The sequence below is a fragment of the Patagioenas fasciata genome, chromosome 30 (assembly GCF_037038585.1).
Source record: "Patagioenas fasciata isolate bPatFas1 chromosome 30, bPatFas1.hap1, whole genome shotgun sequence".
NCBI lineage: Eukaryota > Metazoa > Chordata > Aves > Columbiformes > Columbidae > Patagioenas > Patagioenas fasciata.
Genome location: NC_092549.1, coordinates 3,909,166 through 3,928,766, shown reverse-complemented (window position 1 = coordinate 3,928,766; position 19,601 = coordinate 3,909,166). Strand labels below are relative to the sequence as shown.

General features: G+C 69.1%; 1 protein-coding gene across 1 annotated transcript; it reads right to left on the bottom strand.

The window, feature by feature from the left end:
• Nucleotides 1-3,721: 3,721 nt before the first annotated feature.
• On the bottom strand, nt 3,722-13,369 carry EFNA3 (ephrin A3). The gene is made up of 5 exons (XM_065857972.2): nt 13,168-13,369; nt 6,344-6,633; nt 4,737-4,802; nt 4,541-4,618; nt 3,722-4,405 (listed from the first exon to the last, which is right to left on the bottom strand). The coding sequence occupies exons 1-5, from the start codon at nt 13,284-13,286 to the stop codon at nt 4,284-4,286; spliced, it is 675 nt and encodes a 224-aa protein (XP_065714044.1). The 5' UTR covers nt 13,287-13,369; the 3' UTR covers nt 3,722-4,283.
• Nucleotides 13,370-19,601: the final 6,232 nt, after the last annotated feature.

Here is a 19,601-nt window from a genome sequence, read left to right as displayed (position 1 = left end):
CTTAAGTACGGCCCCGCCGCCGCCCCGCCCGCCCCCGCGCCCCGCCCCGCGCACCGGGGCCGAGACACAACAACAACACGGGCAGCGAGGGGTGGAACGGGGGGAGCGGCCCCACGCGCGATCGGTACCGGGCGGGGACACCTCCCCCCCACCCCGCACACACCGGCGGGGGGGGTGGCGGGTCAAGGCCGGGAGCACCGGCAGCCGTGGGAAGGGGGAGTCCCCCCCGTTTAGGTACCCGGGGTGATGATGGGGTGAACCCCGGGTGGGATGTGGGGTGACCCCCGAGGACAAAAGGATGCGGGGTGACCCCCGAGGACAAAAGGTCTGAGCTGTGTCTGTCCCCTCCTTACCGGGGGACAATGGCTGATGGGGGGGGACACCCTGCAGGCTTGTCCCCCCCAGCTTTCACCATGGGAACCCGCTTATCTGAGATGTGGGGGGACACCAGGAACCAGGCGAGGGACACCTGGGAAGCTGCAGCAGCTGCCAAGAAGGTGCCAGGGGCTGAGGGCTCTGCTAAGGGCAGGACCCCCCCTCCATCCTCCCCCTGCCCTTATCTGCTCTCCCGGGGCCCCGCTCCAGCACCGGACATGTCCCTGTTTATTGCGGACTCCCCCCGTGACCCCGGCGCGGGGCTGCGGGCGCGGCGGGCGCGTTGCCGGCGTGCCTGGCGGGGAGCGCCGCGGCGGCGGCTCGCTATCGGCTCCCATCTGCCCCCGACACCGATCCATCCTTGTTAAACGCGGCCGAGAGATGCTTCTCGCCCGCCGCCTCGCGCGGCGATAACTCAGCCGCATTTGCAAAACAACTTTCCTCTTGTTTATTACATAATGATCCATTGATTGTGGGTAATGTTGCATGCCCGCCGCTGCAGCCGTGCGAGAAGCGCTCCCCTGGCACGCCGGAGGGGCTCGCCGGGCGCCGGCACCGCGGCTGTAACCGGAGAGCCGCTGGTGGCTCCGACAGCCAAACGCTCCCCAAGGGGAGCGGGGCTGGGTGCCCCCCATCCCATCCCTTGTGTGCCCCCCATGTCAGCCCCTCTCTGCACCCTCAGCTCCCCAGGGAGGGGGACCCGCTCCTTCCCTTTCATGCCCCCGCTGGCAGCCAGGCCTGACATCATCCCCTGTGCTGGAATGACTGTGCAAGGCCTCCTGCTCCCGGGGAGCCGGCGCTGCCGCGGCTTGTCCAGGGGAGAACCCGCTGGGAACGGCCCCACGGGGTCAGCCAGCCGGAGCGTGGCACGTGCGTGCCGCGGGGACGGGCGCAGCCGTGGTGGGAGCCGCTCAGCACCGCAGCTGCTTCCATCGCCGGGGTCCCGGCGTCACCGCCGCCATTGGCTGTGCCTGTGCCGGGTGCCTGGGGAAAGTGAGGCACGGAGCAGCCCATGGGCTGAGGGGCTCCCCATCCCCTCCACCGTGGTCCCCAGCCTTGGGGCATGGCCACCAACACACGGGGACAGGGCTGGGAGTGAGGCCACCGCGACCTGGCCGGGTCCCAGCGTCACTGCGCTGCCTGGCCCGTGGCAAAAGGGCAGTGCCAGCATGGGCGGTTTGACCAGGGAAGGACGAGCACGTGTCTCCTGCTGGGGACAGACAACCAGAGGGACAAGCCAGGGCTGGAGGGTGCCCCGTTACCTCCCCGTGCTGGCTGACACAGCAGGGATGGGGTGACCCCAGGGTGGGTGGCAGCACCGGGGGTGCCAGCGGAACGTGCGTGTAGTCACGGCCGCGCTGCCTGGGGACCGCCCCGGTGACTGCCCCGGTGACCCGGGACGGGGTCCGTGCCCGCGCAGGCAGCGCTCCTGCCACGCCGGCTGCCGTTCGCAGGACAAAGGTGAAGCCGTTTCACGCCGTAAACAGCCGCGGCACGGCGGTGCGGGGCAGGTGGGGCCGGCCAGAGGCCACCGAGCTCGTGACAAACCACATATGTTTTCTCGTCCCGGGACACCCGGGTGCTCCCCGGCTCCTGACGTCACCGGCCACGAGGCTGGGGGAGGACGAGGAGCCGTCCAGCCCGCGGCCGGGAGCGAAGGCCGCGGTGACGTGCTGTGCCGTGCCGTGCCGTGCCGTGCCGGCTGCGTGCGGCCCGGCAGGTACGCAGGGCCGGGCGGCGTGTGGCAGAGCCACATCCCCCAGGCTGGCTTGGCCATGCCAGGCCCCTGCGCATTCGGCCGGAGAGCGGGACGGAGCCGGCGCTGCCCGCAGAGCTGATGCCGGCACGGGGCAACGCGGAGCCTTGTGCCGCACACGCTGTGCCCAGGGGGGCAATAGAGGTTGGGGATCCCCTGGCCCGGCACGCCAGGAGTGTCCCGTTTGGTCCAGGCTGTCCCTGACTGTCACCGCTGCTCGAGGGCACGGAGCGCGGCAGGGTTGGTGGCCGGTCCCCACCGCGCTGGTGGCAGTGCCACATGCCCGCTGGGCTGGAGGGGTTTTGCAAGCGGAGCTCATGGTGCCACATGGCTGGCTCCATCCCTTGACCCCCCACTCCATCCCTTGTCCCTCCTTGCGATGCACCAGGGTCCCCAGCCCATCCCCGGTGCCACCGGCACAGCCACGCACCGGGACGCGGACTGCGACTGGTCCCCCGCAGCCAGCGTTTGGGGGGCTACAACCATCGGGCCCAATCCTGGGGTCCTCAACCGTGTGCCGGGTGACACCCCAAGTCCCCGGGGGTCCCCAGCCCCAGAGCAGACCAGGCCTGCGGCGGCGCGGGGGGGACGCGGGGAGCGCGGTGCGTGCCGGGAGCGCACGCAGGACCTGTCTGACGGGTTCGCCGGCTCTTCCCGCACCCGGACAAGCCCGGGCCGGCGGGACGCCGAGCCACCACCCAACCGTGTCTGCTGGGGGGGGAGAGCGGTCGCCCTGCTCCACAGCTGCGGGGACCCCAAACTGTGACCGCGTCCACGGCGTGGCGGTCCCCACGGGGACAGCAGCCGCAACCTCCACGGTGCCATGGGGAGAGCAGCTGTCCCCCACCTTGGGACATTGTCCCCCTATCCCCATGAGGTGCGGGGTCAGGACCCCGCATTGCTGCTCCCAGTACCCAGCAGGGCTGTGGGTGCTGCCCATGGGGCTGGGTGCACCTCACTTCTCAATGCCACCCTACCTGTGGCAGGTCCCTGGGGCACAGCCCCCTCGCCACACAGGGGGAACCGAGGGCATCCCCGCGTCTCGCCGGAGCCACCGTGCAGACAGGGCTGTGCCAGAGCCCCCGACGCCGGCAGGAGCTGGCACGCCCGGCGCAGACACACACACCGGTGGGGGTGACGCGGGGATTCCCACAGGGCCCCCGGGCACGCCGGGGTGTCCACATGTGCAGCTGGTGAGGATGAGGATGACGATGAGGAGGGTTCTGTGCCAACTTCCCCTTGGGCTGCTCCCATCCCTGCACCCCAGGGGTTGCGGGGACACGTGTCCTTACCTGGGGTGCTGCCCCCCGGACGCCCCGTGCCGGTGCCAGGGGGGCAGTGGGGAGCAGAGCCGGTGGGGGGACGCACCCCATGTCCCCCAGGTGCTTTCACTACCGGTGTCACCAAACCCACGATCAGAGCCATCGCACCCATGACCGGAGCCATCACACCCACGACCGGAGCCGTCGCACCCATGACGCAGTGAGTTCGGCACCTGACGCTTGCTGCCCCCACCGGACCCCCCACCAAAACCCACCGTGCCGATGGCCACGAGCGCCGCACGCCGCCGCGACAGAGCTCCGCTGTTCCTTTTCTTTTTTTATCCTTTTATTAATTTTTCTTTTTTTATAGACTAAGAGCAGAATATGAAAATCACCAGCCAAAGCACTTGAAAAAAAGGTCGAGTTTGTTTTTTGTCTGTTTCGGTTTGTTTTTCCCCAAAAAGTGTCTGTGCGTTTGCATAGGTCGGGTCTTCACGGAAGACGAGGAAAATCCAACACGTTCCACTATGTACAAGCCAGCCCGGGGCCGGCGCCGCTGCCTATGGTACAGTATAGATATATCTCTATAGTCGCTCTCTGTACAGTATGTATAGATCTCTATATAGGTATGTACAGCTCGGGAGGGGGGGGTCCCTGCCCTCACCGGGCTCCCCAGTCCAGCGCTGCCCCCCGAGCACCGGGACGGTGTCGGCGGGAGGCGCGGTGCCCGTGGCAGCACCAAGCTGCATCCTGGCAGCCGCGGCCATCGGTCCCAACCGGGCTCGCGGTGTCACAGCCCCCGGCAATACGGGCGCGGGGAGTGAGGAGCGGCTGCGTGGTCCCGCGCCGGTTCCCCGGCTATCGGGGGGGGTCCCCGCCGGCACCGGGAGCTAGGAGGCCAGCAGCGTCATGAGGAAGAACGCGGCGGCCACGGCCAAGGGCAAGTGTTCCCGCTTGGGGCTGGTGCCGCTGATGCTCTTCTCCAGCTTGGGCATCTCCGGGTTGAAGTTCTCTATGGGGAAGAACAACGGGGTGAGGGTTTCACCGCGGCGGCTCCGACCCCCCCACCCCACAGCTGGGGCTGCCCCGTGGGTGGCGGCGGGTGGGGGGATATATGGGGCTTTATGGGGGGCTCTGCCAAACTCACCCAGGTCCTCGATCTTCACCTCGGGCCGCAGGGTGAACTGCGGCAGGGTGGGCGCCAACTTCTCCCCGGAGTGCGACGCTGCAAGAGGGACACACGGGACGGGGGGGACATCAGGCGCCATGGCCACCTCACGCTGCAGCCCCCCCGGGAGGGATGGGGACCCGCCGCCCCCGGGGAGGGCACGGGGGGCACTTACTGGAGGCGCAGCACACGAACACCTTCATCTTGAGGCAGGCCCGGCGGTGGTTGTGCGTCGGCGTGGCTGCAAGGCAAGAGGGGGCTGGGGGGCTCCGGAGCGGTGACCCCAACCCCGGGCACCCATGGGCTCTGCGGGTTTGGGTGCGCTGGGGTCTGGCCCTGCCTGGGGGTGGGCTCTGGGCTGGGGGGACACAGCAGCACCCCGGTGCTGCACCCCGAAGCTGAACCTGCAGCAGCACCCTGCACCCCAACTCTACAGCAGCACCCTGCATCCCATCCTGCAGCAGCACCCTGCACCCCATCCTGCACCAAGCACCCCAACCCTGCAGCAGCACCCTGCACCCCATCCTGCACCAAGCACCCCAACCCTGCACCACCACGCACCCCATCCTGCACCAAGCACCCCAACCCTGCAGCAGCACCCTGCACCCCATTCTGCAGCAGCACCCCAATCCTGCACCAGCACCCTGCACCCCAACCCTGCAGCAGCACCCCAATCCTGGACCAGCACCCTGCACCCCATCCTGCAGCAGCACCCCAACCCTGCACCAGCTCCCTGCACCCCATTCTGTACCAGCACCCCAACCCTGCACCAGCACCCCTTTAACCCCACTCCTGCATCCTACATCAGGACCCTCTGCACCCATATCCCCACCTTGCACCCCCATTCTGCACCAGTACCCACATCCCCATCCTGCTCCCCCACGCCCCCATCTCCCCCTCACACCACAACCCCCCTGCACCCCCAACCCTCCCTGCACACCCCCATCCACCCTGCACCCCCATCCCTCAGCTCAGGGTGCAGCCACCCAGCCGGGGGGGTTAATTTAGGGGGTCCTGGCCAGGGTGGGGATGCAGAGGAGCCTGAGTGGGTGGGGATCAGCTCAGGTGGGACATGGGTGATGAGGGGGGACGTTGCACTTGGGGGTGGATGCCGCACTTGGGGGTGGATGCCACATGGCGGGGGCGGATGCTGCATTTGGGAGGGTGCTGCATTTGGAGAAGGGGATGCTACATGGGGGGGATGCATTTGGAGAAGGGGAGGGTGCATGGGGGGAGGAGGATGCATTTGTGGGGGATGCTACATGGGAGGGGGAGGCTGCATTTGGGGAGGGGAGGCTGCATTTGGGGAGGGGAGGCTGCATTTGGGGAGGGGAAGGCTGCATTTGGGGAGGGGGAGGCTGCATTTGGGGAGGGGGAGGCTGCATTTGGGGAGGGGGAGGCTGCATTTGGGGAGGGGGAGGCTGCATTTGGAGGAGGATGCTACAAGGGGAGGGGAGGCTGCATTTGGGGAGGGGAGGCTGCATTTGGGGAGGGGAAGGCTGCATTTGGGGAGGGGGAGGCTGCATTTGGGGAGGGGGAGGCTGCATTTGGGGAGGGGGAGGCTGCATTTGGAGGAGGATGCTACAAGGGGAGGGGAGGCTGCATTTGGGGAGGGGAGGCTGCATTTGGGGAGGGGGAGGCTGCATTTGGGGAGGGGGAGGCTGCATTTGGGGAGGGGGAGGCTGCTACAAGGGGAGGGGGAGGCTGCTACAAGGGGAGGGGGAGGCTGCATTTGGGGAGGGGGAGGCTGCCAGGGTGGTCCCTCCCCGGCACCCCACGTACAGATGTAGTAATACTCCTGCCCGGCGCGGAACTCGTAGCCCAGCGAGAAGGCGCTGTACCGCTGGAACTTCTCCGAGAACTTGATGGGGCTGTGGGGCGCGTGGGGCCGGTTGCACTCCCAGCGCTTGAAGCCCTGGCTGGTGTTGCAGGTGCGGTAACCCTCGGCGTTCACCATGTACAGCACGTACTGCTCCAGCCGGTGCTCGGGCACCGAGGCGTTGTAGTGCGGGCAGTAGATGTCCAGGTAGTCGTTGACGTTCACCTGCACCGTGTAGCCCTCCCGACGGAGGCTGCAAGAAGCACAGGGGGGGATGTGGGGGTCAGGGACACCCCCTGGACCGTCACAAACTCCATCACCCTCCTCGCGAGGGACATGGAGGCTGGGGAACGGTCACGTCCCAGGAGAACGACGGTGTCTCCCTGCTCAATCTCTATCTGGAGCTCCCAACAAACAGGACCCCCACACCGTGCAACCTCAGCCCCAGGGAGGGCGTTGCTGTCCCGGGGGGGGACGCTGCCAGGGACGGATGCCACGGGTGCCACGTCACATGAGAACAAGCCAGCGACCTTGAGGGGGGGACGGACGCAGCAGGACAGACAGACCGACCCAGCCCAATGGGCCCAAAGGCACCGAGGACCCTGTGGGACGCAGCCCCTGGTCCTCAGGGGACCCCGGGGCCCCCCAAGCTGCAGCCAGCCCACCCGCCACGCGCCGCGCTGAGCCGCAGGATTTGTCCCCCTTGCTCCGGCTAATCCCGTTAGTTCGTTAATGCCGTAAAGGGTGGCCCTGGGGGAGCCTCATTTACATTGATTAGGAGCAGCAATCCCCTCAGATCCACTCAGGAGAGGCTCCGCCGGCTCCTAATCCGCGCCCGATGGAAATCCCGGCCGCGGTTAATCCTCACCGCCGCGCTGACCCGCTGCTCCTGCCAATTAATTACCAATCGGCGCCGCGAGCCTGCCTGCTCACCAACCGAGCTGCACCAGAGCTCACTCGGCATCGCCGGTGCGTCCCCCCAGCCGCGTTTGGGGACTCGGTTCCCCCGGGACGCTGACCGCGGCAACCAGGCTCCATCGCTCCGCTCGGTGCCCCTTTCCCCACCTGCTTTGGCAAAGCCAGGTGTGCAACCTGCAAGTGCAGCACTCGGGGTCCCCTCACCCTCCGGGGGGGTCCCCAGCACCCCGCCCACAGCCAAACCAGCTCCCCGGGTCAGGGCCGCGCACGCAGACACCCCACCCTGCCCCACCGCCCCCGGCGCAGTTTGGGGAGCCCCGGTACCGCGCCAGGACCCGCAGCACCCCGGGTGCCATGGAGAGAACCCAACGAGGACCCGGGATCCAAGCGGTGCCGTGGGGGACTGACGGCAAACCCTGTCACCCGTGGGGCCCACGCGGCACCTCCCTCACCGCTATTCCCAGCCCGGCCGGTACCCACGGCCACTGGGCAGCTCCGGTGGCAGAAGGTGCTGAGGCAGCCACCCCTCGCACCGCGGGGCGCCGGGACCTTTCATCTTCCCCCTTTGATGTGGTTGGGAGCGGGGGGGGGGTGAGAAAAAGGCTTGTTATTAAAGAAATGGCCCCGAGGAGAAAATGGCAATTACACCGGTGCAGGACGCGGGGCTGGGACGCCAGCGCGCCCCGAGCCGGCTGCCCCACACGCCAGTGGGTGCCGGCAACCGGTGTTCACCACGAGTGGGCTGCGGTTGTGCCAGGGGAGCGAAGGGACGGGGAATCGCAGCCCCCGGGACTCTGCACCCTATGGGAGCGACACCGGGCGCCGTGTCCCAGGATGTCACCCCCCCGGTGCACGGCACACGTGTTCCCCCCGGGACCCGGCTCCGGGGCTCATTAAGAAGCGTGGGTCCTGATAAACAGCCTCGCTAACGAGCCGAGCGCTGCCCCATAGGGCACTGAGGCTGGGGCGCACCGGCACGGTGACACCGGGGACCTCAGGAGTGCCGTGGGGCTGGGACCCCGTGGTGGTGACCCCCACGGATGTCACTGGCTGCCACCACGTGCCGGGAGCTTGCAGACATCAGATTAACCCCCCAAGCCAATAGAGTGGCCCCAAACAGGCAGAGCCACGTGGCCGCCATGGCCTGGCGCATCCTGGGGACACTCCAGTGTCACCACCGCCTTGGGCTCCTGCGCCGTGGCGCCAGCCCCGGGGGCACAGTGCAGCACTGCGGGCAGATGGATGTCCCCAAGTCCTCGATGCTGTCACCAGGGCACACGGGGTGCCCACTAGCCCTGTTTTTGGGGAGGAGGATGAGAACAGACACCCAGGGCGATGGGCTCAGCCTCTTACAGCCACCACCACCCACCCCAGAGCAGGCACAAAGTCCCAGCGCCAGGTGACCGGGTCAGGATGGCCCCCCCCGGCCTCCTGAGCTCCGGTAGCCGCGGTACGGCCGGCGGGATCCGGCAGTGCCCAAAGGGTTAATCGCGGGAGCGGAACGGGCAGCATCACTTCTGCACGACTGCATTTTTAGAGCAGGGTTTGCAAAGCCGGCGGTACCTTCCAGCAGCCTGTCGGCACTGGCCAGATGGATGTCCCCTGGCAGAACCGTCCCCGGCACTGCCCGGGCTCGGCGCCCACCGGCCCCGCACCACCGGGACCCCCGGCTACCTGGCAAACCAGTGGTGAGCGGGGCAGCCGCTCCGCTCCCATAAATCTGGGCTGAGCGCCTGGTGCACTGCGGCGGCGACACGGGGGGAAGGACCCCCCGACAGACCCCTGTGCCGCAGGGATGTCCCCATAGTGCAGGAAAGGCCATGAGGGTGGCGTGGCCGGAGCTCAGCATCCCATGGTGGTGGTGACAGCGGTGAGGACTGGGGCAATATGGGTGTCACCTGGTGTGGGTGACAGCACGGTGGCCCCGGCGCCGGAGGCCAGGGTGGACGCCACCCCCCAACCCCAGCCAGGCGCTTTGTTTGGTTCTGGCAGCTTCGCCCTCTCGGCACATCCGGGGTCCATCGATCAGCCGGGGAACAAAAAAGTGCCATTGATTTACGCCGTCCCCTTCCCGTCACCCCGCGCCACGGCGAGAGGCGAAGGCGCATCCACGGCCGCGCTCGGCCCGCCCCGGCGGACGGACGGAGGGACAGACGGACCCGCCGCCGGGACACGCGCGGCGCAGGGTGGCGCGTCCCCCCTGGCGCCCAGACGGCCGCGCACACGCGCGCTGGCTCGGCAGACAGCGCCTGCGACACGGCCCACGCGCACGGGTGGCACGGTGCCACGGCACGGCCCCCCCCCAGCATCCCCGTCCTCCCCCCGGCTCGCCTGGTGCAGCCGCAAAAGGCGTCGCCGGCACACGGTGTCCCCGCCGCCACCATCACCCCCAAATCGGGGCTCTTGGGGTGACCAGGGGCTGCTCGCTGGGGACACGAAGGGTCCGCGGTGCCACACGGCAGCGCCCACCCTGGGGTGATGGGCACAGCGCTCCCCAAGCACCCGGGACCCCTCAAGCCACCCAACAGGTGCCCCCGCGCCCCCCGTCCCTATTGATGGCTGCACGATCCCTCTAATCCCCGCTAAATCTCGTCCCTTCCCGCTTTGCTAACAAGATCAATGAGGTTTCTAATTGGGTTTTAATTAAACCATCAATCTGCGACCAGTGACTCAATTAGCAGCCCGGGCAGGAGCGGGTGGCCCTGTTGCACCCCAATGCCACGGCCCCTTCTCCCGTGGGAACCACCCAGGCTCTGGTGGCACCGCCAGGGCTCAGTGCCACCGGTGCGGTGACTCACGGCACACGGCACCTTCTGCCCCCGGGCAGCAGCTCCTGCCAGCACCAGCACCCATGGGTGGGTGTCCCATGGGTGACAGGTGACGGTGGAGCCCCCCAGCCCAACCAGCGACACCACAGCCGGTGTAATTAGCCACCGAGAGGTGTAATCAGCACCTTCCCCACCCCCAGCTGGACACAGCAGGGGCAGAATTGCCCCTCGGGGGGCACAACCGCCCCGCAGCGCCTCCTGCTGGATGCCCCCCGTAACCTCCGGGGCAGGTGCATCCCTCCTGGTGCCGGTGACGCTGTCACCTCACCGATGGGTTCCAGTGGCTGAGATGGAGGATCCAGCCCGGCACAGCCATGGTGTTGGGGTCTGACAGCTGCAGAGGACCCAGGAGTCCGGGCGTCCCAGCCCCCTTGCGGGGGACGTGGGGCCGCGGCTCCTCTGCGGTGCGAGACGCTCCCCGGGGGAGGCCGCTCGGCACAAGGGCTCTCGAGAGCTCCGGCTCTCACCGCCTGAACACAAAGTCAGCCAGATAAAAGCCGCCTTGAAGAGGCGAGCGCGGCGGCAGCACCGGCGGCTGGGGGGCTCTGACCCACCTGCTTCACCCAGCACCCCGTGTACCCCCAGCTACGGCCACCCCCTCCATGGCACCAGCACCCTTGGACCCCCCTGCACCCACTCTGTGGGTTCCCGGGGGCCGCAGCAGTGCTGGGGGTTGCTGGCCATGTGGGGACAAACTGCTGTCCCCACCTTGGCATCACCCAGCAGGGAGGTGGCACTGGCACGCCAGGGCCCAGCTCGGCTGGGGACGCCCATCGGAGCCCCCAGCCCCACGCCATGGGGGACCATGGGGACGCAGCCCCCGCAATGCCATTGCTGGGTGGGACGTGGCCACCCAACACCTTTGTCCTGTGCCACCAGGACTTGGGAGCAAAGGACAGAGAGTGGCCAAGGACCGTCCTGTGCCCCCGGGACTCGCCGCCTGCAACCGGTGTCAGCGATGGGACAGACGGAAAGCACAGCCGGACCAACAACCGGAGCGGGAGCACCTGCGATCCCACCTTCACACCTTCCCCGGGCTTCGCCATCAGCACCGTGGGGACAGGAGGAGCACGACCACGTACCCAAGGGACAATCCGCCACCAGCCCCCCTGCTCCCTGAGTCACCACATGCACCCCGGGTGCTGCGGGTGGGCTCCCCTGGGTGCCCCCTCGCCGAGGGGTGCACTGAGCAGCGTGGCGGGAGATGCAATCGCGTTTCGGGGTGCTTTGCGCAGCCCCCAAGGAAGGGCCCGCAGCGGAGCCCGCCGGCATCGCCCCCTCCCCAGAGAGCCCCGCAGGGCCGCCTTGGGCTTGTTTATGGCTCTGATTGCGGCGGGGTTGCTGGGATTTGCAGGCGGCGGCCCAGGGAGCCTAATTCCCCCCATAATTTATCTAATCCAGACACTTTGCCGTGCGGCTATAATTGCGGCCGAGCTGCCGCACTGCCTAACAATAAATATCGGCGCTCCGGAGTCCCTGGGACACGTCTCTGCCGCAGCCGCCCCCACCGCGACGCCCGTGCCCTGAGCCGGACGCGTGCGCGAGTGGGTGTGGGTGTCTGGCTGTGACACCCCCAGTTTGGCACGGCGAAGGGCACCACCGGCGCCCCCTCCGCCCCGTCCCCCGGGAGGTGCCGGGGCAGCGCCCGGTCACGGCGATGGAGTGGGGAGAAGCGACCCTTTGGTCACGGTGGGGGGGTGGGAGCCTCCCACCCGCCACGGTGCTGGCAATGTCACGGTGTGGGGATGAGGATGGTGGGTGAGCGGGGTCCGGCTGGAGAATCGGGGTGCAGAGGGCGAGCCGGGCGCCTCGCCATTGTGCTGCGCCTCGGCACGTCGCACACACGCACGATTTATGGGGCCCAGGCTTCCGCCTGGCAACACAACCTCAATGGGAGGGGAAAGAGCTTGGGGGGGGGACGATGCTCCCTCCCCACACAAAGGGGTGCAGAGTGGGGGGAGCCCCGACACCGGTGGGTACCAGGGGATGCTTCGGCTGGACGCACGTCCCCGCCACACCCCTGAGCGTTCACGCCGCCGGGGGAAGGCGAGACGGGCGATGGCAGCGGCGCAGCTCCCCGGTCCCCGTGGGGGGGTCCACGGACCCGCCGTGGCCTCGCAGCCCTGGGAGGAGCCCACCCCGCTTGGGCCCATGGTCACCCCGTGCCCCTTCGTGCCAGCTCCCACCGTGGGTGCCACGCACCCCCCGGGTGGGTGAGGGTGCAGCTGCCAGCGTGAGGAACGTGCGGCGGGTCCGTGACCAACGACCTCCCGGTGGCTCCGTTCCCGGTGGCCGTGGGTGCGACGCCAATTTCCACACCTCTGCCTGCACCCCCCGCATTGCCCCCACGAGCCCCAGGGGATGGAACCGCTGCCCACCGGAGCGGGAGGGAAGAAACGGGCACCCGTTGCGTGTCCCCCCCTCCCCGCCGCCGCGCCGCCGGTGCCGCTCCCAGACAGGCGGGGGGCGCGTCTGGCGGCGGGGGCGCCGCAGCGGGACCCACTCCCCGGTGGCCGCCGCACCGGGGGGACCCGGCTGTGCCCTTCCCGCGACACCCGCTACCCACCGCGGGGCGGGTCAGCGCTGTCAGGGCGGGAGGGACTCACCCACCCCCGGTACCACCGGACCCACCCGCAGCGGGAGCCCCGCGCCCCGCCCGGTAGCGCGGCCCCGGGGCCCCGAACCACGGCCGCAAGTCGGGTCGGGCCGGCCGGGCGGCTGCCCCCCCCCATCCCCGGGAGCGGCCGCCGCCTCCGCGGGCAGCGCGAGGTGCGGGGCCGGGAGGGGCACACACCGGGCTGCCCGGTAGCCCCGCCCGCACACCGGCACCGGGGGGGTCCCGCAGTCCCGGTGTGCGCGCCCCCAACCCGGTGTCGCCGCGCTCCCCCCCCCGCCCCCGCCCGCCATCCCCAACACGTCCCCGCCGCGTCCTTCCCAGGGGCGCCCCCCGCCCCGCCCGACCCCGGGGACACCCCCACCCGCCTCCCGGTGCCGGTACCGGCGGCCTCCCCCGCGCGGCCCGGTGCCCGCCCCGCACTCACTGCAGGTTGGAACTGTTCCAGTGCACGGCGTGCCGGTTGCCCAGGGCCCCCGGCGGCCCCCGGGCCAACAGCAGCAGCAGCGGGAGCAGAGGCAGGAGCACCGGTAACCGAGCAGCCATCCTGCCGGCACCGCCGCGGAACCCGCCGCGATCCCAATGAATGGAGAACCGGAGCCGCCCGCGCCCCGCGCCCCCGGCGCCCAGCTCCGCCCCGCGCGTGCCCGCCGCCGCCGCGCCCCCGCGCGCGCGCCCGCCACCGCCCCGGGGCTGCCTGCACCGGCATCGGCATCGGCATCGGCACCGGCACCGGCACCGGCATCGGCACCGGGCGGCGGGCACTGTGGCTTGGACACCGGGGCTGGGTCCCGTCGACACTGGGGTCTCACCGGGACCCCGAGGGTGGGGACACTGGGGTTGTGCCCTGCTGATATTGGGGTCTCACCGGGACCCCCGAGGGTGGGGACACTGGGGTTGTGTCCTGCTGATATTGGGGTCTCACCGGGACCCCCGAGGGTGGGGACACTGGGGTTGTGTCCTGCTGATATTGGGGTCTCACCGGGACCTCCGCAGGTGGGGACACTGGGGCTGGGTGCCGCTAACATTGGGGTCTCACTGGGAGCCCTGTGGGTGGGAGCACCAACATCAGGTCCCGCTGCCATTGGGGTGTCACTGGTACTATTGTGGGGACCAGCGCCAGGTCCCACTAATCGCTGGGGTCTCACCGGGAGCCCTGCGAGCGGGGGCACCAGGGCTGTGTCCCACTGCCACTGGGGTGTCACCAGGACCCAGCTGGGTGGGGGCACCAGTGCCAGGTCCCACGGACACCCCGGTCACACTGGGAGTGGGGGCTCCAGCCCCTGTGGGTCCGTGCGGTTGGTAGAGCTGTGGGTGGGGGCTCAGTGCCCTGGAGGGTCCCAGCGCTGCTGCTGCCAGTGCCATGGGGGTCACACGTTTGCAGAGGGGTTTGGTCACCCTGGGGTCCTCCTGCAGGAGGGTGGGCAGCGCTGGCCATGGGGCCAGCGGATCCTCGGGGGGCACCGGTCCCCCTTGCCACATGGGAAGGGATTGTGCCAGCACCAGCCACCCGTCCTCGGCAAGATCCCTTAGCAACTGCCGCACGGCACCGCCCGGCGCTCCCGTGTGCCAGGTGATCCCCGCCCCGGCACACGTGTGCGCACACGAGCACACGCGGCTGGCCGGGAGCGAGCTCCCCCATGGGCGCGACACCCCAGCGTGCGCGATGCTGCCAGCACCGACACGCCGGGCCCGGCTCTGCCAGCGCCGCTTTCGCACATGACCTGGAGATTTGGCAGCCGGAGGAGTTTGCGAACGCAACGGGGAAGCTCTGGAAACCACGGCGGGGCTGGCTGAGCCGGCCCTGGCTGCTCCCACCGCGGTGGCCGGGGCGGGTGACACCGTGTGGCTCTGGGCTTGCGGCGCCTGCTGCCCAGCGCTGAGGTGTCCCAGGGGAACTCAGCGAAGCTGTTCCCCCCCCATGGCCACTTTTTGGGCTCCCCAAGGACCCTTTGGACACGCGGATGCCGCCCCAGCCCATGGAGGGGGACGAGGCCGGTGGTGGCCGCTCCGAGCCCCCCTGGTCCCACTCAGTGCCATGGGGGTCCCAGCAGCGGTGATGCCCGTGGCACAGCCCCCATTGCACCGGCGGCTCCGGGGGGCTGAGCCCCCACCAGAACCCTGCCAGGAAGGGGGAGGGGGCTGGCGGAAGGGCCCGCAGGACCAAAAAAGCCTCTATTAATTATTCATCCGGAGAAGTGAAGTGAAGAAAACACAACACGTGGAAAAGGGCTCCGGCTGCCCTGGGGGGTGGAAGCGGCGGGGGGGGGCTGTGGGGCACCCCAGTGCCGGGGCGCCGTGGTGGTGGCGGTGGCAGCGGGTCCCTGGTGGTGCTGTGGCATCCCCGGGGGGCTGCGCACCTCTGGCAGGGCCCGGCAGCACCGCGCTGCCGCCATGGAAACGCCGTGGCTCGGCAAACCCATGGCAACACACACCTCCACACGGGAACCCCCCCACGGCTCGTGGCAACGCCGCCGCCGGCACCCGCGTCCACCGGGGGGGCTGGGGGGGGGGACACCTCCACGTGTGGGGCCGTGGGTGCTCCCGTGGGGCGGGAAAACGCACCCTGAGCATCACGATGTGCACCCACGTGCGGTGACAGCACCGTCCCCTGGGGTTTGGGGACATTGGCGGCAGCCGGCACACGGCTGCATTTTGCCAAGCACAGCAGGTCCGCGCTGGGGACAACCAGGGGACACCGGTGGCTTCGCTCTCAGGAGGACACGAGCGGCCCTGAGCTCTGCGGGGGGGGTGGGACACATAGTGACCGCGGTGTCCCCAAATTCCCGTGCACCCCCATCCCTTCCACTTTGCGCTGAGACCCAGTGGCTTCAAAGCAAGCGGGGGAACTGGAGTAAAGCCCCCCACGCTGGCACGGGCAGTGGCCGCGGTGGCCGTGGGGGTCCCGTCGGCCGCGCGTCCCCCGCTTTGCCCGCCCTGGTTAATATTTAACCGCGGCTTCCTGTGACAGCGTGTCGCAACCGCAGAGCACGGCCGGCATTCAATAAACCATCGCGCCGGGGTGGGGGAGCCGGCGGGGGGCGGGGGGCAGCGGCGGAGCAGCGCCGGGCCGAGCGAGCGCCGATAAATAATTCATTAAATAAATAAACATGGCGAGCGCGCGGGGAAGGAGGCAGCGGCGCAACCAAGAACGAGCTCGGCCGACGCGCGGGCATGAAATATTCACCAGCCACACCTACGCCGCCCCGAATGTGCTGAGCTCAGGGCTCCCGGCCCGCCGGCGGGAGCCGGGTGCCGGCACGTGGCCAGGCAGCCGCGGCGAGAACACGCTAACGCCACGCGGTGCCGCGGGGACGCCGGACCCCGACCCGGGTAGGCGGTGGTGTCGGCACAACCACACCAAGCCGAGCGTCCCCCGGCGCCCGCCAGCTCGTGGTGGCAAACCGGGCAGCCCCGCGCCGGCGCTCGGCGCCACCATCATCGCTGCCCCTCTTTTCCTTTCTCTTTCAATCCCCGCGCTGGTCTTTAAATTTGAATGAAGGCCTCACGGATGGTCGCGCCGCGTCAGCGTCTCGGCAAACGCCGGGAAAACGGGGGGACACTCGGCGCTGGGGAGGCCCCCGGGGACCTCCTGGTGCTGGTTTGGGCGATGGCAGCGGGGACGTGGCACACAGGGGGTGGCGGTGCCACCGGCCACCGGGTCACCTCCCGGTGAGCCGCAGGGGCCAGCCGGAGCCACCTCGTGCCTTAGGGGGGTGAACACGGGGGCGATTTGTTAATTAGCACCTCAGCGGCTTGAGTTAATTGCCGTGACGCTCGCTGGCGCGGGAGTGCAGCGGAGGGTTAATTGCCAAGGCCACCGGGAGCTCAGCCACGGCTGCGCCGGGCAGCAGGACATCGGCATCGCCTTCCTCGCCGAGCCGCCGGTGAAGCCGCGCGTGGCTCCCGGCGCCGCGGCGGGGAGGAAACCGCAGGGTCCTGCCCTTGGCACCGGGCGGCTCCTTGCCGGAAAGCCGGCTCTGCCGTGCCAAATCGCACCAGCCCTGGGCACCCAGGCGGTGGCCAAGTCCTCGTGGTTCCCACGGCCCCATAGCGCGGTCCCCTTGTGCCGTGCAGCTGTGCCGCTAACGGGTGGCACTGGTGACGCAGGGGTGATGAGGACAGGTGTCCTGCCCCACGTTGTCCCCATGCAGGTGACAACGCCAGGGAACCACAGCCCGCGGTGACCAAGGAGTGCTGGGGATGGGCGTCCCCTCCGTCCCCATCCATGCCCCGGTGACCCCCCAGCCTGGCCTTGGGGACGGCGGCTGCGCGCACGCGGTGACCCGGCTGTGCCGCAGTAACCTGGGGAAGCAAACGAGCTAATTAATCGGGGAGGGTGCGCGGGGGTAATAAAGGATAAAACATGCGGGCGCAGGAGATTTCAGGGCCTGAAATATTCATCAGGTTGGCTGCGGCACCCGCCGCGCCGGCACGGGCTGGGTCTCATAGCACAGCCTTTAGAAGAGGCTTCCGGAGGGGGGGGCGCCCTGTCCCTGCAGCACGGTCACCCCCCCTGGGTGACGGGTCCCCCGCATCCCCCTGTCCCAATGTGAGGTGTCACCGTGGCTTCTCGCTCGATAATTCAGCTCATTGAATCGTGCGGTTCTGGCCACTCCTGTCCCTGTCACCACCGCTGTCCCCAGGCTGGGACCAGCAAAACCACCTGGCAAAGGGGGGACCCCCATGTGGGACCCCCCCGGGGACTCCCCTGCACCCCGCAGCTCCAGCGCTGGGTGCTGGGGTCCCTCTGGCCCACCCGTGTCTGCCCAGATGGACACACACCCAGAGGGACAGACGGGCAACGAGGGCCCCTTGGTGACCCTGGTAGCACCCACTCCAGGCACCCTTGGGTGATGCGTGGCAGGGTTATGGTGATGCATGGCGGTGTTTTTCGGGGAGGGGGACACACAGCCCTGCCAAGCTGCTGCCACCACCCCGGTGCGCACATGGGCAAACGGACACAGGCGGGGATGGACAGACGGACGCAACAGGGGATACCCATAGATGCGGGTGCGCAAACCCACCGGTGCCCACGCTCCCGTGTGCCATTGCCATGGTGACGCCAGCACCCATCCCCAGCACCCATCCCCAAGGGATTTGGGGGTGCTCCCGCACCCCTGCCCCGCGCGTGCCGCGCCGGTGCGAGCTGGCTGCCGGCTGCCCGTGCCCTCATTGCTATGGCAGGCGCGGGCTCGGTGCGTGCGGCTCCGGTTAATTAGCCGGCGCGGGCCAAAGCCCCTGCTGAGCGCTTTTTGCTAAATTATAACCTTGACGATGCGCATCTGCAGGCGGCTGCTCCGGGAAGCGCCGGCTCCGGCGCGCCCGGCCAGGGTGACATCCCACCGGTGACACCGCGCACCCCTGACCGCCGGGTGCCGGGACCGAGGTGGGGGACGGGCTCTGTGGCGGTGCCCCCGGGGTGCCCGGTGCTGCTCGGAGCTCGTGGCCCCTCGGCTCGCTGTGTCCCCTTGGCATGGCGAGCTGGTGGCCCCGTTTCCATGGTGACACGGAGCCATTTCCCATCTCCAGGATGCTCTTGGCAGCTCTTGGGTGGGGGCGACAGCTGCTCTGCACCCATGGGAGACACGCGGGGACAGGCCCCACTGTCCCTGGGGTCCCTGGGGGGGACGTGCTCCTCCCTTCCAGCCATCCGGGGGGGCACAGCCCCACGTCCCACCCTGCGTGTCCTGAGCTGCGGTGCCTCGTCCCCACCGCAGCACGGTGACACTGTCAGGGTGCCCAATGTCCCCTGTCCTTGTGAAGGGACCCAGTGCCAGCAGCTGCCATGCGACCAAGGGCTTGTGCTCAGTGTCACCCCAGTGCACCCATTGTCCCCATCCCCAAACCGGGGTGCCGGGCAGGACACGGCCACACCGGTGCCACCGCGTCACCTCCCGCACAAACCCCCACGCTGAGGGTCCCCGGGCACCCTTACCCCACAAACCCCGGTGGTACCCGAGCACCCCACCTGGCGCGGGTGACAGTGGGTTTGGGGGGGTTGGCATGGAGCAGGGGGACCCTGGGGGGCCGGGAGCTTTGCGAGACAGAAGGGCTGGGCTAATGGAGCCGATTCCTTTAATAGATTCAATTTCTGCCGCGGCTGCCGCGGGGCGCGGAGCCATCAATTCGATTCAGGGGCCGGGGAATCTGATTTGGAGCGGCCGTGCCATCAATTAGCTTTTATTGATGGCATCGCTCATTGGAAGTCGATGGGATTTGAAGCCGGCGGCGGCTCCCGCATACCAAGTAACCCCCCCCGCCCCATCAAGGACAGGGGTCCCCGCTGCTCCCGCACCTGACACCCACCCCTGGGTGCTCGTGGGGACCCCCAAACTCACCTGGAAAGGCACAGGGTGCTGGGGTGGGGGGCGGCGAGATGGGCACCCCCCGGAATCCCTAAACAGGGGTCCCACAGGGCACTGTGACCCCAATATCCTTGTGGGGGGGATGGCCCCGCATGGGTGTCCCTTGGGACACGGTTGCTCCCAGCATCGCCATATGGGGGTCCTGTGGGTGTCGCCCCCACAAATGGGGGTCCCACAGGCACAACATCCCCCAGGTCCCTACATGGGGGTCCCAGAGGACGCGGCCCACCCTGAACCATGGTGGGGGCGCCCCCAGCCATGTGAAGATGGGGTGCAGGGCGCTGGGGGAAGGGCGGGCAGCGGCGGGGGGGGAGGGGCACGCCGCGGTCGATGCTTTTTGCTCAGCCTCTCGCCGAGCGGTTTGTGCCGAGAAGAGAAGCCATAAAACCTGTCTGACGTGCCGGCACCGCTGCGGCAGCGGCCACAACGCCTGCGCGGGGAGGGGCGCGGGGCTCGCCCCGCCGGGGACCCCCACGCGGGGCAGCTGGGGGTG

Excerpts from the sequence above, each read along its gene's own strand:
- EFNA3 (XM_065857972.2), bottom strand. The coding sequence starts at position 13,286 with ATGGCTGCTCGGTTACCGGTGCTCCTGCCTCTGCTCCCGCTGCTGCTG. Across the intron at positions 6,634-13,167 it reads TGGAACAGTTCCAACCTGCA|CCTCCGTCGGGAGGGCTACA; the intron begins GTGAGTGCGGGG and ends TGCTTCTTGCAG. Across the intron at positions 4,619-4,736 it reads GTTCGTGTGCTGCGCCTCCA|CGTCGCACTCCGGGGAGAAG; the intron begins GTAAGTGCCCCC and ends TCCCTCTTGCAG.